This window comes from Sorex fumeus, unplaced genomic scaffold (assembly GCF_029834395.1).
Source record: "Sorex fumeus unplaced genomic scaffold, SorFum_2.1 ptg000042l, whole genome shotgun sequence".
Classification (NCBI taxonomy): Eukaryota; Metazoa; Chordata; class Mammalia; order Eulipotyphla; family Soricidae; genus Sorex; species Sorex fumeus.
In genome coordinates, this window is record NW_026606099.1 from 5,682,263 (window position 1) to 5,700,985 (window position 18,723).

At 60.6% G+C, this 18,723-nt stretch overlaps 2 protein-coding genes across 3 annotated transcripts; both read left to right on the forward strand.

Moving 5' to 3' along the window:
* The first annotated feature begins 470 nt into the window (after positions 1-470).
* On the forward strand, positions 471-3,906 carry AQP5 (aquaporin 5). 2 transcript variants are annotated; one of them, XM_056120193.1, is made up of 4 exons: positions 471-906; positions 2,153-2,317; positions 2,580-2,663; positions 3,665-3,906. In XM_056120193.1, exons 1-4 carry the CDS (start codon positions 544-546, stop codon positions 3,848-3,850), a joined length of 798 nt encoding a protein of 265 aa, XP_055976168.1. In that variant the 5' UTR covers positions 471-543; the 3' UTR covers positions 3,851-3,906. The 2 variants fall into 2 exon arrangements, with proteins under 2 accessions (XP_055976168.1, XP_055976169.1); XM_056120194.1 differs by lacking the exon at positions 2,153-2,317.
* Positions 3,907-10,200: 6,294 nt separating this feature from the next.
* On the forward strand, positions 10,201-12,377 carry AQP6 (aquaporin 6). Its single transcript, XM_056119991.1, has 4 exons — positions 10,201-10,593; positions 10,954-11,112; positions 11,218-11,298; positions 12,180-12,377. The coding sequence occupies exons 1-4, from the start codon at positions 10,201-10,203 to the stop codon at positions 12,375-12,377; spliced, it is 831 nt and encodes a 276-aa protein (XP_055975966.1).
* Positions 12,378-18,723: the final 6,346 nt, after the last annotated feature.

Below are 18,723 nucleotides of genomic sequence, written 5' to 3' on the forward strand. Positions count from 1 at the left end.
GGGAAGGAGTCGCTGGACCCAGGGCCCGAGGAGGAGCGCGAGTTCGCACCCCCGACGGAGAGCGCGGCCCCGCGGCGGCGGCGGTCGGCCCGAGCCCCGTAGGGCGGCGCACCCCGGGGAGCGCGGCCCAGGAGCCCAGCCCGGCGCGCAGCCGCCCGCCGCGACATGCGAGGGGCCCCGGCCGGGGGCCCCGTCTACACCGCCGCCTGGATCGCGTGTCCCGGGCGGGGCGGCGGCGGCGGCCGGGGCGCGGGGCCGGGGGCGCCCGGCGCGCGGGGCAGCGGCGAGCCCCGGGCCGCGGCCCAGCGCCCCCCCTGCGCGCTGCGCTGGGCCCCGGGCCCGGGAGCCGCCCCCTGCCCCCCCGCGCCCGGCCCGCCGCGGGGCGCCCGCCCTCTATATAGCGCGCCCCTGCCGGGCCCGTGCCATGCCGCCGGCCTCGCCCCGGGCGCCCCGCCGCGCGCCGTGCCCCCCGCCAGCCGCGCCCCCGCCGCCCCGACGGGCGCCCCGCGCCGCGCCCGCCGCCGCCCGGCCCCCGCGGGCACCATGAAGCGCGAGGTGTGCTCCGTGGCCTTCGGCAAGGCCGTGTTCGCCGAGTTCCTGGCCACCCTCATCTTCGTCTTCTTCGGCCTCGGCTCGGCGCTCAAGTGGCCCTCGGCGCTGCCCACCATCCTGCAGATCTCCCTGGCCTTCGGCCTGGCCATCGGCACGCTGGCCCAGGCGCTGGGCCCCGTGAGCGGCGGCCACATCAACCCGGCCATCACGCTGGCCCTGCTCGTGGGCAACCAGATCTCGCTGCTCCGCGCCCTCTTCTACGTGGTGGCCCAGCTGGTGGGCGCCATCGCGGGCGCGGGCATCCTGTACGCGCTCGCGCCGCTCAACGCCCGCGGCAACCTGGCCGTCAATGCGGTGAGTGCCCGGGCGCGCGGGGGGCCGGAGGGCCGGGGGTGGACGGGGGGCAAGCCCCCACGCCCGCGTGGGGCGCCGCCTGGTAGGCCAGAGCCCACCGTGGCCGGGAAGCCCCCACGCCCCCAATCGGGGTGCCGCCTGGGGGGCCAGAGCCCACCGTGGCCGGGAAGCCCCCACGCCCCCATCGGGGTGCCACCTGGGAGGCCAGAGTCCACCGTGGCCAGGAAGACCCCACGCCCGCATCGGGGTGCCACCTGGGAGGCCAGAGCCCACCGTGGCCAGGAAGACCCCACGCCCGCATCGGGGTGCCACGGGGGGGGGGGGGGGGCAGAGCCCACCGTGGCCGGGAAGCCCCCACGCCGGCATGGGGTGCCACCTGGTAGGCCAGAGCCCACCGTTGTCAGGAAGGTGCATCTCCATGGCGCTGTGTGTCTGTCCCCTTGCTAACCCTTACCCACTCCGCTGCCCACACTGTCCTGATTCACCTCTGGTTCAACACCTTCCTCTTGGGCCCCCACCTTTCCTCTCCATGCTCAGGGGAGCAATTCTACGGGACTGTCAGCCAGAGACGGGTGGCAATTTGCCCCTCGGTGGCCCTGGCCCCTCTAGGTCCCCTTGATCTTGGCTATTTGGTGGGGACAGCCAGCTGCCACCACAGTGGAAGGAGGGATTGATTGCAGTAGTGGCCACGTGTGCAAACCCCTCACTTTCTGCTGATTATTGTCCCTGCCTCGGACCCTCTGCGGCCTCCCCTCCCCACAGTCAGACCCCACGTCCCCTGAAAACTGGGCTCATTAGTCAAACACAGGAGGATTTTCTCTCCCATTGTCAAGCTCTGACTCAGCGCCACCGGAGAGACGGGTTTGAGGTTGGCAATGGCAGCGGATTAGGCACGGGCGGGAGGCTGGCTGGGGGTGCAGTAAGCAAACTGGGCAGCTGCCCACAGGAGGGAGGGTAAATGCCAGCTTGTGGGGGCGGGGGGCTGGGCAGAACTGTTGACAGGACTGTGTCCAGGAAAAGCGCCACTCACACTCTATGCCTTGGCCCTGGGCCCGCGCTCTAAGCCGTGCGCCCTGAATGGAGGATGCAGCCTCTGGCAGGCGACCTCCCCGACGTGGCACACATGGGCCCAGCTTTCCAGATGTTTGGGCACTCGGTGTCCTTGAGAGCCAGAAGCCCCGTTCCCTGACCCCTCCATCCTGAGTGCTAGAAGGCAGGGGTCCTGCTAACCCAGCCCCCCTCACAGCTCAACAACAACATAACGCCGGGCCAGGCAGTGGTGGTGGAGCTGATCCTGACCTTCCAGCTGGCGCTCTGCATCTTCTCCTCTACTGACGCCCGCCGCACCAGCCCGGTCGGCTCCCCGTCCCTCTCCATCGGCCTGTCGGTCACACTGGGCCACCTGGTGGGGGTGAGCGATGCTGCTGTGGTTTGGGGGGGCCCTCAGGGTAGACAGCAGGACTGCAGCAGGAGCATCTGGAGTGGGGCTTCCGCATGCTTGCCTAGACGTGAGCCCCCGAGAGATAAGAAGTGAGGGGTGCTTGTGACAGGGCCAGGAAGCCAAGCCCAGACGGAGGGCAGAGAAGGGGTGTATGGGGCCAGGGGCAGGGGCTGCCTAGGTGAAGCCCTAGACAGAGGCACCGGCTCTCCTTACCAACACCTTGTCTGCCCAGATCTACTTCACCGGCTGCTCCATGAACCCAGCCCGCTCCTTCGGCCCTGCAGTGGTCATGAAGAGGTTCAGTCCCGCGCACTGGGTGAGTCCTGTCCTCCCCAGCCCCCTGGAGTAAAGGCCTAGCAACGTGCCCTCACAGTCCAGAACTGCCTGGACTTTCTGAGCACTTGAGCCCAGGCCTTGAGGATGGCTCCAGGTTGACTCACTCAGACTGGGCCGCAGCCAGAACAAATCCGGGGTGCGTTTATATGGACTGAACTCCCAGGCCGGGGGTCCTACCTGGTTAGGGTTTGGGTTCCGTGTGTCTGCCCCGCCAGGGAGGGGCGTCTCTCCCTGTGTGGGTATCTGAGGGTTCTGTGTCTGTTTCTCTGGTGATCTGTGTGTCTGATACTTGAGGCATCAGGAACATCCTCCATCCTGTGGGTCTATTTCTCTGGACAGTTGCCACCTCCTTCAGAAGCTCACGGCCTCTCTCCCGCCCTGTGCGGAAGGGATGGGGGTTGTGTTTTTCTCCCTGGGGATCTGCCAGTCCCTCAGGAGGTTCATTTCTCTCTCCCCCCCCTCTCTGTTTTTTTGCTTTTGGGGTCCCACCCAGCGATGCTCAGGGGTTACTCCTGGCTCTGCACTCAGGAATTACTCCTGGCAGTGCTCGGGGGACCTTATGGGATGCTGGGAATCGAACCCAGGTCGGCAGCATGCAAGGCAAAAGCCCTCCCCGCTGTGCTATCACTCCAGCCCCCTCACTTGTCTCTTTTTAAGGGGGATGTGGAAGGCCAGAGGTCTCCCTGGCTCCTTTGGAGAATGTTTTTATCTTTCATTTGTGTCGGGTGGGGGCACTTCCGCTCTCTGCTCAGAGACCACGCAGTGTCGGGATGGATGTGGCTGCATGCGGAGCCATGCAGTAACCCCAGAGCCATCTCCCTGCCCTGCCAAGAGGGTGACCAGCCAGGAACCTGGATGTCTGTGGTTCGAATCTTTGTCGCTGGAAACTGGGACTTCTGTTCCTGTGAAGTGTCCCCTGGCGGTCTGGACATTCCCTCGGCCTGTGTTCGGGCCCCTGACCTGCTGCCTTGAATCCACCAGGTCTTCTGGGTGGGGCCCATCGTGGGAGCTGCCCTGGCCGCCATCCTCTACTTCTACCTGCTCTTCCCGCACTCCCTGAGCCTGAGTGAGCGCGTGGCCATCGTCAAGGGCACCTACGAGCCTGAGGAGGACTGGGAGGAGCATCGGGAGGAGCGGAAGAAGACCATGGAGCTGACGGCGCACTGAGCCGCACCAGGCAGGGGCCAGCCCCTCGGCCTCCGAACCGCAGGGAAGAAAAGAGAGAAATCCAATCCGTGAGGGCAAAGCTTCCTTCTCCCGCAGCTGGTCCTCTGGCTGAGGGAAGCGCTGACTCCACAGACCGCTCACTGAGACACAAGCAGGGACCCTCATGGGACCCGGGGAGGGCCCCAGGGTCCGGGCCCTGAAAGGTCCCGGGGGCAGAAGAGACACATATTGGGCCTCGGCTGGGAATGCGGAGCCCAGCCTATAAGTTACCCCAGGGTCTGGCCAGAGCGGGGTGGCCTGCAGTCTGGGTGCCCCTTCCCCAGCCCCCCTGCTGAGGAGCCAAAGGGATCCCAGCCCTAAGACAGCAAAGGCTCCCCTCCCCCAAGCTCCCTAGCAGGCGACAGACTGGCTTCTTAAATGCCACCTTATTTATTTCTGATCAACAATGTAGGGGAGGGCTGCTGGTGTTTGGGGTGGGGACGTCCCAATAAACCGCTGCCGCTGCCGCTGTTTCTGGTTTCTGTTCTGCCTCTTCTCTCTCCAGAAGCCCTCCTTGAGACCCTCCAGCTCACCACCTCGTTATCACCCCATCTCCCCCTCCCCGTTGTCCCTAGGACCCTCTTGGGGACAGAAAGGCCCAGAGTGTGATGGTGGGGGTGCAGGCATAGGAAGAGCTAGGTGTGGGAGCAGAGCAGGCAGATGGTCACCCTCCCAGGTTGTCCCTCCCAGTTCAGCACCGTCAGGTCCCTGCCCCTTGAGGAGGGCCTGGCACCTAGGCCAGGGTGTGCCAGGCAGGGTGGGGTGAACCAGCCGGCAGCCCCTTGAGATGCCAAGAGGGTGACCAGCCAGGTCTGTCATCAGAAAGGAGGCACAGCCCTGGTCTCCCCTCGGGACCTCGGTGTTCCAGAACGGGGGGCCGCGTGGGGAGACCCCACACCAGGAGTCACATGGGGCCACTCTGGTCCAGTCTCCTGTGCTCTCGCCGTCTTTCCCTCAGAGCCTGCAGCTCTGTCCTCACCTGCTCTTGGCCTGTTGCCACTGACACTCATTAGGGAGCCTCCTTAAACTCGGCGAACCACCATCTCTTAAGCTATAAAATGAGGATTCAAGGGAAGCTTTTCCTTTGGCCCGGGGATGTGGTCCAAGTGGTAGCGTGATAGGCCCAGCTAAGGACCTGGGTCCCATCCCTAACACAGTGGCCCTGGTGACCCAGAACAGTCCCCACAGTAAGAGGAGGGAAATGTTCCTCAAAGGCGGTTGTGGGATCAGAGGAGCTAAGGACATGAGACTTCTGGAATGTTCTGGGCAAGGGTAGAAGGCCCGCAAAGGCACCCCACAGGGCACCGACCACCCTGCCGTTATGGATTCTGTTCCAGAGCCAGACAACCTAAGTTCAGATCTCACCACACAGCTCTGGTCAACGGAAGTTCTGATTAAATGAAGATATTTGGCTTGGGCACATCTCTGGTGATAGGGGGGTGGATGGAAGGGAAATGCTGATACCAGTAGGCCCAGGCACTCAGAACGATGCATATGGACGAGAGAGAGAGAGAGAGAGAGAGAGAGGGAGAGAGAGAGAGAGAAGAGAGAGAGGAGAGAGGGAGACCCCCAGGGAACAGGAGGCCGCCTCCACCCCTGCCTGAACGAATACCAGGTCTGGCCAGCAGGGGGCGACGTCCTCCACCTAATCCTGCGCTCCCTCGTCCCCAGTCCGGGGTGGGGGTGGGGGCCGCGCTCCAGCGGGGTGAAGTGGGGGTGTGGGGGGTCTCTCTAGTCTGAATTTCCCCCCCACCCCCGACGCCCCAGGGAGCAGCTAAGCCGTGGGGAGGGGCGCGGGGCATCCCTCCGTCTCCCGAAGACCCGGAGTCAGGAGCCGAGCCGGAGCCCCTCGGGCGCGCAACCTTCATCCCTGCCTGGCCCAGGGGCCGGGGGAGACCCTCGCGGGGCGAAGGTGCCCCCGGAGGCGAGGGGCCATCCGATGTTGGGGGCTGCCAGCTCGCCGCGGTGGGGCTGGTGGCCCGCAGGGGGCGCTACGTCCCTCGGGTCCGGCCCCACAAAGGCCGGGGCGCGCGCACGACGACCCCCGCGCGGCCCCGCCGACCGGCCCGGGACCCTGGGGGGCGTCGCGTCCGCACCGGAGCCTGGCGCCGTCCAGCACCCGCGTCCTGGGTCCCCCCGACCCTGCTCTAACGAGGCAGGCACTGACGGGGCCCCCCCATCCCCAGCCCGGGGACAGTTTACAGAAGGCAGGAAGGGGACCGGGCGGTGTGATGAAGATGCTGTGGGGGACAGGGGAGACGCTGTCCGCGGCGGGCAGGGGCGAGGGGGTCAGCTCTGCAGGCCAGTCGGCCAGCTCTTCTCAGCCTCAGCTTGCTCCTGTCAACGGAGTCAGGCCGAGGTCAGCGACGTCCTCACCTATCACCTGTCATTCTACACGCTTGGGCTTCAGAGATGCATCCTGAGTCCCTCCCTTTCCGTCCGGACTGTCCCCTCCCTCCCCTGCACTCCCCAGACCCTCCACAGCCCTGAGAGGTGGGTGCTCAGGGCCTCTGTGTTCATGTGCACACCCCAGGCTACCCGCAGGCAGTAGTCTAGCGCGCCCCAGGCAGCTCAGAGGTGAGAGCACTGAACCGGAGCAGTAGCCATGGGGGCTGGAGGAGGGGGCTCAGAGCTTGACCCTAGAGCTGGACTGGCAGGTCTGGGAGGCGCTGCGTGGAGCTGGAGCAAGGCCTGCCCTCTAGGAGCTGACAAACTTTGTCCCAGGCCAGGCTCTTTCCCCAGGGGACTGTTCCAGACAGAGCAGCCGGGCCTGGGACTGTGGCTCCCCTCCTACTCAGGCCTCAGGCCCAAGAGTGGACCCCCGGGGAGTCTCTTATCCTGGAGCCGTTGCCACTCCAGTGCCTTCCAGCCCAGCCCCAGCTGACTCCCAGGAGAAGAGGGGTGGGGAGCCCAGTCCTAGCCACTCCACACCCCCACACCCTCACCCAACTGCCTCACAGCCCCATGCCTTTATTCTCTGAGTTTTTCAAGTTTTTTTTTATAAGTGTATTTATTTATTTATTTTTATTTATTTATTTTGCTTTTTGGGTCACACCCAGGGATGCTCAGGGATTATTCCTGGCTCTGCACTCAGCAATTACTCCTGACGGTGCCCAGTGGACCATATGGGATGCCGGGGACCGAACCCAGGTTGGCCGCGCGCAAGGCAAACGCCCTACCCGCTATGCTATCCCTCTGGCTCCGAGCTTTTCAAAGTTTTTACATTTTTTTATTTGGCGGGGAGGTGGGGGGGGGGGACCATCCTAAGCAGTGCTCGGGGGTCACTCCTGGTGGTGTTCAGAGCAGATCTCAGCCCCCGAACTCTTTCCTGAGAATTTCCTGAAGAACAGGCAGGTCCATACGGGAACAGCAGAGGCTCTGAGGGAGGTCTGCTCAAGCCAACTTGTCTCCAAAGCTGCCCCGAGTCCGTGTGAGACGGACGTCAGAGGAGGCTTCGAGGGAGCGTTGAACTGGAGAGAAGTCTCTGAAGAAAAACAAGTTGGCAAATATTTCTCACTCAGCGCTGCCGGTCCTTGGGGAACTCTGAGCACATGGCCCAGCTGGTATCTGGGCCCCGGTCCCGTGCCAGAGGCCCGGGTCACCCAAAGGCAGCAGGCAGCTCCTCAGGGTTTACATTTCTCAAGATTGGGGCTGGAGCGATATCACAGCGGGTAGGGCGTTTGCTTTGCACGCGGCTGACCCGGGTTCGATTCCCAGCATCCCATATGGTCCCCTGAGCACCGCCAGGGGTGATCCCTGAGTGCAGAGCCAGGAGTAACCCCTGTGCATCGCTGGGTGTGACCCAAAAAGCAAAAAAAAAAAAAAACCCATACATTTCTCAAGATTGTTTGCCTTGGGGGGGTGGGGGCGGGGTGAGGGCCAGAGTAGTCTGGGTTTCAGGAAGGTGATGAAATGAGGGGTGTTCGCTGAATGATGTCCCGGCTCTGGCCTGGGCATGGAGTGGGAAGTGTGTGGGTCTGAACTCAGAGGTCTGGTTCTCTGACCCTGTGGTGAGATGGGGTGTTTGTTGCAGGACAGCTGGGTGGGCCGAGACCCCTCCTGAGGCCAGAGGTGCTGGATGGCCATGGCCGCTGTCAGCTCCTGAAGAGACACGTCCCCCAGCAGTGAGCTCGGCACAAAGGGCACAGGGTCCTGGGCTGGGCAAGTGGACACGAGGGAGGTGAGACGTCCAGGGTTGAAGGGTAGCATGAACCCAGAACAGCTGAAAGTACAGATGTGGTTGGAAAGAGAGGGGTTGCCCAGGGACATGGCCTGGGGTCAGAGCGGAGGGGATGCCCTTAACAATTTCTCAGCGCCAGTCCAGCGCCTGGGTCTAAGGCAAAAACAAAACAGAGAAGAAGCAGATAGGAAAGTCATCTGCCTCCGGGAGGCCACGAAGCTCCAGCCACTTTTTTTTTTTTCTTACTTAACAAATACAGTTCAGTGCCCTGGCGAGGACACTCCCTAGCACGGATAACAAGCCTGGCTCGCTCCTTGGCTCCACTCCCCAAGGGGCTCGTTGCCTCACTGGGGGACTTTGTGACACCATGACAGCATGGTGGTGACTGGCTGTGGTGGGGGCATGGTGAGCGGGGTGGGGGTCCACAGCCAGCAGGAGATCATGTGGAAACTGTGTCTTGAGGAGGAGTTAGGAGTTACCCAGAGTACGTGCCAGGACTGGTGGAAAGAGCAGACACTCCTCTTATGAGAAAGCACCTTGGAATGATCTAGAATCACTGACCTTGTGGTGAAGCCAGAGGGTCAAGGAGAAGGCAGAGGGTGGTTAGAGGTGACGGAGAACAGAACCCCGGGGTGTAGAGGAGCTGTGGAGCTCCCGAGGGGACAGCCAGCTTTGAAGGGATTTTGCCCGGGAGCAGAGGATCAGATTTGCATTTTAGGAAGATCACTGGGCTGCAGTGTGGAGAATTGATTGGAACCGTGTACAGGAGCAGGGAAAGTGGGCAGAGGCTGCTGGCAGCAGGGCCGGCAGCAGAGGGCAAAGACCGGTCTGGGGACAGCCAGAGGACAGCGGCTGGCCAGGCACGTGTGCCCGCAGATGGGATGAAGAAGACTCTGTCGGCACAGGCGCTCCAGGGGAAACGCCTTTGAGAGAACACTTGACTTTCTGCTGGAAACAAGAGGAGACAATCCAAGGCTGGGTGACCCAAGGCCGGCCTCGCTCCACCCCCATGCCCCTGTGTGAAGCTGGGAGAAGCAGTGCTGGCCCTGAGCAGCGGGAGGAGAACAGACTGGGAGGGGGCCCGGGACGTGGGGGAAGCAGCCAGTGGAAAATCCCCCCTGGCCTCCGCCACTGAGGGGCTCGCCGTGGAAGGAACAGCCTCCCCGCAACCCTCTGTCCTGAGCAGCCCGGGAGCAGCAGCTTGACCTTCAGCCCAGCTTGAAGTCAAGCTGGCTTCATCCACACCCGCCGTCTGAGTAAGGGCGTGACCCAGAGACCTTTATCTCCCATACAGGTTTAGGGGTTCAGAATAGAATGCTTGGGGCTGGAGCAATAGCACAGCAGGTAGGGCGTTTGCCTTGCATGTGGCCGACCTGAGCTCGATCCCCGGCATCCCATATGGTTCCCCAAGCACTGTCAGGAGTAATTCCTCAGTGCAGGGCCAGGAGAAATCCCTGAGCATCGCTGGGTGTGACCCAGAGAGCAAAAAAAAAAAAAAATAGTACAGCGGGTAGGGCATTTGCCTTGCTGCGGCCAGCCCAGGTTCGATTCCCAGCATCCATATGGTCTCCTGAGCACCGCAAGAGGTAATTCCTGAGTGCAGAGCCAGGAATAACCCCTGAGCATCGCTGGGTGTGACCCAAAAAACAAAACAAAACAAAACAAAAAATAGCAGAGCGGGTAGGGCGTTTGCCTTGCACGTGGCCAACCCGGGTTCGATTCCCAGCATCCATGTGGTCCCTTGGGCACCGCCAGGGGTAATTCCTGAGTGCAGAGCCAGGAGGAACCCCTGTGCATCGCCAGGTGTGACCCAAAAAGAGCAAAAACAGAATAGAATGCTCCACCCAAAGGCACAGAAGCTCCCCAGAGACCAATAAGCCTTGGCCTTGGGCAGCTGAACTGCCTCTCCCTGGCTCAGGTCACTCTGGGGTGCAAGCACGCGCCCTGGCCCTGCACCCGGAAGCTTGGAGGTTCCAGCTGGGTGCCTGTGGGGTGGGACTCGCCCCCCCACACCCCCCGGGCTGTCAGGTGAGTTCCCCCTCAGCACCGCCCCCAAATGCTCCCACACCTTCCTCTCCACGGGGCACACAGACGCCACCAGCACAGACGCAGGGAAGCGGAGACTGGGGGTATGGAGTCGTCGGCAGGAGGCCGCGGCCGCCGGCTGCTATGCCAGCTCTGGACGGCCATCAGCAAGGCCGTGTTCGCAGAGTTCCTGGCCACGGGGCTCTACGTGTTCTTTGGCGTGGGCTCTGCCATGCCCTGGCCCTCGGCGCTTCCCTCTGTGCTGCAGATCGCCATCACCTTCAACCTGGCCACGGCCATGGCGGTGCAGGTCACCTGGAAGGCCAGCGGGGCCCACGTCAATCCTGCGGTGACCCTGGCCTTCCTCGTGGGCTCCCAGATCTCCTTGCCCCGCGCTCTGGTCTACATAGCTGCCCAGCTGGCGGGGGCCACGGCCGGAGCAGCTCTGCTGTATGGGGTCACGCCGGGAGATGTCCGAGAAACTCTTGGGGTCAATGTGGTAGGTATAGGGGGAAGGGTGGCGGGCTGGGCCAGGAGAGGGGCCCGGGACAGGGGCCTGGGACAGCTCCAGGGGCAGCAGACACCGGCTAATGGGAGGAGGACAGCATGCGGGTGCGTGGGAGTGGAAGGGAGCACTCACTCCATCTTTCCTGGGACTTTTGTCTCCTGAGGCTTCTCCCGACCATTGCCCTTGATCCCAGCAGTGGGTGAATGGAGCACTGGCCATTTCTGCAGGCCTCCTTGGCTGTCCCCCCCACACCCCGAGTCCAGGAGCTGGCAGGGGCGCACCCCCATGCCCATGAAATGAGGAGCCAGGGCAGAGCCCAGTGGCAGTGGCTGGAGCGTCTGCCTCACCCAGGTGCGCAGCAGCGTGTCGAACGGCCAGGCAGTGGCCGTGGAGCTGGTGCTGACCCTGCAGCTGGTGCTCTGCGTCTTCGCATCCACCGACAGTCGCCAGGCCTCAGGCTCCCCCGCTGCCATGATTGGGATCTCCGTGGCGCTGGGCCACCTCATCGGGGTAAGGCACAGAGGGGCACTGTGTGCCCGCCCGTCCCCAGCGCCCAAGCCAGCCTGGAGACTGTGTCCTCCCAGGCCTGAACCCACACTTGCCCCCCCACCCCAGATCTACTTCACTGGCTGCTCCATGAACCCAGCCCGCTCCTTCGGCCCTGCTGTCATTGTCGGGAAGTTCGCTGTCCACTGGGTGAGAGCTTCTCTTCTTTTGGGGGGCGCGGGTGGGTGTTCAGGAGTGAACCCGGCCTTGCTTGGGGGACAGTATGTGGTATCGTGGGGTTGGCTGCTGTGTGCAAGGAAAGTACCTTAACCCTTGAACTATCTCTGGTCCCTGGACGAGGCCTCCTGCTGGGGCCCTGGAGGAAGGAGCCAGCTGTGGATCTACAAACACTTGGGAAGGCCGGTGCCCCCTCCTGCCCCCCCCCCCCAGACTATCATGGCCCCCAGGAAGGTTTCCCAGGCTCAGAGGCCCAGGGCGAGTCTCCCTTCGCCTTTGGTCCAACCTCAATAGCCCTGGTACTGAGTAGACTGGCCAGACTGAGATGGGGATGGCTGTGAAGCCCTGGCCGCAAGCCCTGGCAGCGTCCTCCCTCTCTCTACCGGACCACTTTTCAAACTCAAAACGAGGGAGAAGCCAAATTGAGGAAGAAACTGGGGGCAGGGCGATAGATAGTACAGTGGGTAGGGAATCTGCCTTGCACGCAGTTGACCTGGGTTTGATCTGTAGCATCCAGTATGGTCCCTTGAGCACCGCTAGGGGTGACTCCCCAGTGCAGAGGCAGGAGTAAGCCCTGAGCCTCTCCGGGTGTGACCCAAAAAGCACTGCTGGTGCTCCTGGAGAGAACAGGGGGCCAAGAGGCGGGGGCAGGGTGGTAGGAGGGAGAGCCCATCAGCTCACAGACCTGGAGCGGGGGATGGCAGGACCCCTGCTGCTCAGGGCCTGGGAGACACCTGTGATTCCTGGGAGAACAATTCAACCCTCAGGAAGGGGCCAGTGCCCAGACCACCTCCCTGGTCCCCCAAGACCCAGGAGGCTCACAGGCGGGGTTTCCCCTCTCTGTGTATTCCCAGATCTTCTGGGTGGGACCCCTGACCGGCGCCATCCTGGCTTCGCTAATCTACAACTTCATACTGTTTCCTGATGCTAAAACTCTGGCCCAGCGACTGGCCATCTTCACGGGCACGGCCAAGGCGGAGCAAGTGGGAGGGGTGGAACCCCAGAAGAAAGACCCGACGATTTCAGAGGACGTCGAGATGGAGAGTGCGTAGAGGCCTGTCATGGTGGACTTGAGGTTCTCCAGGGGGTTAGCATGGGAGGATGAGGAGGTTGGCCTCTTTCTGGCAGGGTGGGTGAGGGGGGGGCAGGCCCTGTCTCTGGGTCTCCAGATGGACTCTGGGGAGCAGATCGGTTGAGCTCCCTCCTTTGAGTGCCGGAGCAGAGGGAGGCAGGAACTCACCATTGTTACCCCCTTGCTCACCAGCCTGGACCCTAATCCCCACATCCAAAGGGAATGGAGTCCAGGGAGCCACTCTGCATACTGAGGGCTTCAGGAACCTCAGGGCACCCCGGTTTCTCGCCCCACCCTGGGGAGGGTTACTGCACGGAAGAATCAGCCTGGCGTATGTTCTCCCTCTCTGCTGTGAGGTTCAGGATTCGGCGTCCTGAAGAGTCGGTACCAAGGGGCACACTTTCCCGTGGCCAGCCCAAGGCTGGGGTGCAGGTAGGGGGCACGGCCAGAAACCAGACGCTGCCCCCAGTTTGTCCCAGCCTACTCATGGGAACAATCCTGAGAGCAACAGTCCCCACTGCACTCCTCGGTCCAGTCTCATTCTCGGCTCTCCTGGGTTCTGCAAAGCCACAATTCCAAGGGGCAGAGAACTAGGAATTCTAGACTCTGGAAACTGAGTTTTACAGGCCAGGCCTTTTGGAAGCCCCCATGTCTCCGTGGATTTGCTGATACCCACGCTGCCGTCAACCACCTGCTCCGTCCAGATTTCAGGATCCTCTCTGGAGTCTCCCTTTCCCAGCTGTAAAATGGGCACAATCCTTCCACAGCCACAAATGCTGTGAAAATAAACGAGATTGGGAAATGTTTCTGGAAGTAAAAATACTCGGAAAAACAATGCCAATAAATGATTATTGTGGCTGTTATGTAATTATAGGGTTTGAACACAATTGCTCTTGGTAATGGCAAGGAGGAGGGGAGGGAGAGTGGGAGATGGAGAGAGAGGGCGGGAGAGAGCAGGTTTTTCTCCTTTTCTCTGCCCCATTTAGCAGGCCAGGCTCCTTCTCTCCTGACCTGGAGTTCTGTGAGAGCTTGAAGCAGGGTGGAGGGGAGGTTGCGGAGGGACCCTGGAATGAAGAGACGAGCCAGTCAAGTCAGTTCTCATCTCTATGGCACCCATCACCATGGTACCCTGTGATGCAGCAACCAAAAAATCCATAAAAAAGAGAGGCAGGTCCTTTGCCTGTCTCCCAAGGGGCTGCGGGAGGCACGTGGCAGCCCAGAGGCCTGAGGCAGGTGCTCCCGCCTGTGCTGAGGCTGCCAGGGCCAAATGCTGGCCAGTCCCTACCAGCTGGGCCCTGCTCATTCATTTTACAGCCTTTTGGAATCTGGGGCTTTCTGCACCCTTTTATAAGCAAGAATAGCTGTGCATGCATGTGTGTGTGAAGGATGAGACTTGGATTGCTAAAGGTTACACAGCTCAGACCACAGACCCATAAGCTCTCCCCTGCTCTTAGCTGAGAATCTTCCTGCTGAGGAAGAGAGCTGGGGGGAGGAGGAGGGGAGGGAGGAGGGACGCTGGAAGGAGAAGGTTGCCTGCCGAGGGCAGGGGGCGGAGGCCCCTGCAGAAGGCTCTCCAGCTCTGCGACAATTTATCTCCGTGTCTCCAGAGCCAAGCACACACTGAGTGCTCAATAAAAGTTTGATGAATGAATGACGGAGGCTGGGCGGCCGAGGAGGGAGGGGAGGCAGTCATTGATCAAGAGAATTCAGGAGGTACAGTTCCACACGCGTCTAGGCTGGTGGGTGGGAGGGAACCGGGTGCCACCACACTGGTCCCTGATCGCCGCCCCAGAGCAACTGCGACCTCTGTCCCTGCAGGGGTGATCCCTGAGCACAGAGCCAGGAGAAAGGCCTGAGCACCGCAAACAAAAACAAACAAAAGGTCAGGGTGATAGATCTGAGCACTATTTTCACAAACAGGAGGAGAGCGGTGCTGCTGTCAGAACAGAATGGACAAGCTGGAAGGGAAGAGAGGAATTGGTGAGACTGAAGTGAGGCGCAGGAGGAGGCAGGGCTGCCCAGAGGCTCAGCCCCAGCCCCCGGGGGTGGTGAGCGGGACAGAGACCCAGCCTGGCAGACCCTCGTGTGCACTCCCTTGCTCCCATTTGTCAGGGGAAGTTTTTAATTAATGGTGTGTAATCTGATCTGGCCGCTCTCCCCGCTGGGCGCAGCCTTCAATCAGCAGAGCCATCTGCATTGCAATTCATAACTCTCCAGAAAGGAAGGGGGCTGGTGATTAATACTATTAGCCTTTTATGTTGATGATTGTCTTAGCGGGAGCAGATGATGCTGGGGCAGAGGCCTGAGCTGTCACTTCCCATTGGCTGGCAGAAAGCCCCTCTGTGTTCCCAGCCCTGCAGCAACCCACTGCCCCTCCAGGGGTGAAGGACAGGACTAACGCGGCAGCTCACTGGGCACTGGGCACCAGGGCAGTGGCCCTGGAGCCTGGCTCTGGGGCGCACTGGGCTCCTTGGGCCTTCTGGAGTCTGGGCATCGTGGCTTTCTGTTTGCAAAGACAACATGCAGATAGCGGGGCTCAGAGCTTGGCTGTGCTTGAAGACAGGCTCGGGCACTCGTAAGCTGTGTGGACCTGAGTGTGTTTAAGGAGTCTGAGTCTCGCTTTCCTCCAATGGACAGTGAGGGCTCTTCATAAGATGCCGCTGGGAGAACACACAAGCACATGCGGTGCTCTAACAGTCCACCCTGAGTCGGGGCTGTGGACGAATCCCAGAAGGAAAATGAATGAAAAACTAAGTACCTCCGAGAGCAGGACAGAGCAGTGTCCTGCCGGCTGGGCCATTCGGGCCGAGGGTGAGGAGCTGGCTACCGACAAAGGGGTGAAAGAAGAAAGCATTACTCAGAAGCCCTGGCATCTTATATGAACGCTGAGACAACAAACAAAAGGGGGCACACTCCAGGAGGGGCAGAGCAATAGGATAGTGGGGAGGACGTTTGCCTGGCACGCAGCGGACCCGGGTTCAATCCCTGGCGGCCCATCTCCAGGAGTGATTCCTGAGCACTGCTGGGTGTGACCCACGAAGCAAAAAAATAAAATAAAAATAAAAATTTAAAAAAGAAGAGGGATCACACAGTGGGAACAGATATGGAGGCAGCACAGACCCAACTTGGCTGTCTGGTGTGTAAGGACGTCAAGTGACCCAGAACAAGCTGACGGGTTTGGAAGGGAGGGAGGGGAGGGGAGGGGATCCTCTGCCCGCTTGGGCTCTCAGTGCCGGAGAGCAGGTGCGAGAGCTTCCCATAGGGGCCGGCTGGGGGGAATGCTCACCTCCAGGGCCCCAGCAGGCCCCAGCGGTGGGGAGGCAGGGAAGGGAAGAGGGGGAGCGAAGGGCTAATCAAGACAGAGCATCCGGCCAGGCAGTAGCCACGGGGCAGCAGGGGCAGGGGGTCCGCACAGCCAGGCCTGTAATCACCTCTCAGGGAGAGGCAGCGACGCCAAGGAGCAGTCAGAGATTAAGCAGACGCTGAAGAGGGAGGCAAGGTTAGGGGGCATGAGAGTGGGGCGTCCGCTGGCACTAATTAATAGGCTGCATGAAGGGGCAGGAGGGGTGGGGGGAGGAAAAACAGCGTTTCGGAGCTGATCAGGCCCGATAAAGGGGCAGCTCCGACTGGCGATGACGAGCGCTGGCGGTGGGGTTGCCGCAGCAAGAGGGAAGGACCAGTGACTGGCCCATTCCCAGGGCAGCTGGCACAGCGCCAGCCTCGAGGCGGGAACTGCTGCATTCAGAGTCAACCCCTCAAGGGGCCTGAGCACCCAGGCCTCACCCCCCTCCCCCGCCAGACGTAGCCACGCAGAGGAACCCTCTCCGTTCCTCCAAGCCCGCACAGCCCTCTGCAGCACCCCGCCCAGCACTGAACGGTGTCCAGCTCCCAACACTTCTCTGCCGGAGCTGGAAGACGTTCCTGCACGAGTCTATTTTCAGCCCCGTCTCATCAGCTTGACTCTGTCCTTTAATGCGGGTCCAAACCGTGACTTCCAGTTCCAAGGGAGGGAAGCCCTCCTCCGGTGTTCTGCATTTGGTGAACAAATTGGACAAAGGATTGCAACAAAACCCTGCCAACTCTGCCCGAACCAAGGCTCTCAGACCTCTAATCGCATCTGTGTATCACAGCACCTCCACGGGCTCAGTGCTGTACTGAGGCAGAATCCCGGGCCTGCTTCTCCCCCATCAGCCTCAGCCCTCCCCCAAGTCCGGGTCGAGGGCAGGACTCTGGAGCACTGGGGGGGATCAGATGCACAGCCACCCTACACCCTGCTTGCCTGCTTCTGCATGCCACATAGGCTGCTTCTCCCACACTGCAGCTTCTCTCAGCTTAACTCGTTGACCACAGGAGATAGCAGGGTCCCTGGCCTCCCCATCTGGTCCACCGACAGCCTATCTCCCATAAATAGCTAACATTTAGGACTTCCAGTAGAAACTGCATTATTTTATGAGTCACTAATAACCAACACAAGATGACTGCATTATTTGTGAGGTGTCAGTGGGGTTCTCTGAGCAGTGCTCATACTTGGGCCCCACAAGCAATTCTCAGCTGTCAGCTCAGTGCGAGGGCCTGAGGCGATGATGCTGCTTGGGCCCTGCCATGCTGGGGACATCCAGGCGATCTGGGAGGTGCTGAGGGAGTCTCTGGGACTGCACCTGGAGATGCTCAGGTACCCTGTGATGCTGGGAACCAAACCCAGGTAAGGCGCATGTCAGGCATGTACCCTAACTGCTTAAAAATATTTTTACGGGGCTGGAGCAATAGCACAGTGGGTAGGGCATTTGCCTTGCATGCAGCTGACCCGGATTTGACTCCCAGCATCCCATATGGTCCCCCGAGCACTGCCAGGAATAATTCCGGAGTTCATGAGCCAGGAGTAATCCCTGTGCATCTCCGGGTGTGACCCAAAAAGCAAAAAAAAAAAAAAAAAAAATTTTTTTTCAGTTCTTCTTAAAGTTCTTCTTAGGCTTAAAGACATGATATTTGGCTCTTTCTGCCTAAATTAAAGAGGAAGGGAAGGCCTTGGTGGGATCACACTGGGAAATCCTGGGCAGATGACTGCCCTTGCTGCAGGCCTCTCAACCCCTTGGCCTATTTCTTTGCTCCCAAAGACAGCCCCAACGGTCCCAGCTCCTCTCCCTCCGGACCTACTGATGAGAAGCTTCCTTTTTCCAGAGGCGAACACGATCCACAGCAGGTCAGGGTCACTGTTCTGGAGACCATCGCCCAGCACTCCGGCACCATTTATCCAGCCACTTCCACCTCCCAGGCTCTCTTCCCCCAGTCTCCAGGGCCGTGCCGTGAAGATGAAGATGCCGAGATTACTCATTTCCTTCTAATCGGGCTAAGACAGCTCTGGTTAAGCCGCCGAGCGCAGGCAGTTCCCCGTTAAAGCAAAGCAGCTGGAAAGGGCTTAGCCCTTTAATGCCAGCAGCTGCATCTCCACAGTGTGGCTGCTCTGCTGAGGGGCTGGACTCTGTCCAGAAGCATCAGGCGTTTAGCCCCAGTCAATGCACATTAACCTAGGAGGAGAGAGCAGTCAGCTTCCCGAGAGGAGGGAAGGTGGTTTTGCAAGAAGCTGCACTCCAAGGCTTTGCTTTCCCACGAGGAGGAAAAGTCCTAGCCCCTTGATGTCTCTCACCCTACCAAAATCTGGACAAACTAGATCCTCTCACAAGCAGACAGAGGAATCTGCAGCAGGGGTGACTCCATCTTAAACTTTTACCATTGGGCAAAGCAGGGGGAGGAACAAAGACAGGGATTTACCTAAGGACAGATTCATTTGTTAGTTCTGACAAAGCCATTAGGCCACCAAGCAGAATCATTTTCCTTCGAGTGAAGTTTTCCCTCTGAGGGGCTGGAGCGATAGCACAGCGGGTAGGGCGCTTGCCTTGCACGCGGCCGACCCGGGTTCGATTCCCAGCATCCCATAGGGTCCCCTGAGCACCGCCAGGAGTAACTCCTGAGTGCATCGCCAGGAGTATCCCCTGTGCATCACCAGGTGTGACCCAAAAAGCAAAAAAGCCAAAAAAAAAAAAAAAGTTTTCCCTCTGAGTTCTGTCTGTTCTGATCCCAGGCGTGCGTACATGTGGACAGACTGACCATTTCTTCTCAGAGAGCTGTGGGCCCTAGGGCAGGCGGGAGAGAAGGCTGAACAGCCCTCAGAAAGCCCTGGCACACAGCGGGCTCCTGAAGAGAGATCACTTGAAAACTTCTTACTCAAAGCCAGATGGTGAACGTGAGACGGGGTGAGAGCTAATGCCACTCAGGGGGAAAGCCAATAAGCTAATCCACTGACACGTTTCTAGAAGCAGGCTGATGGC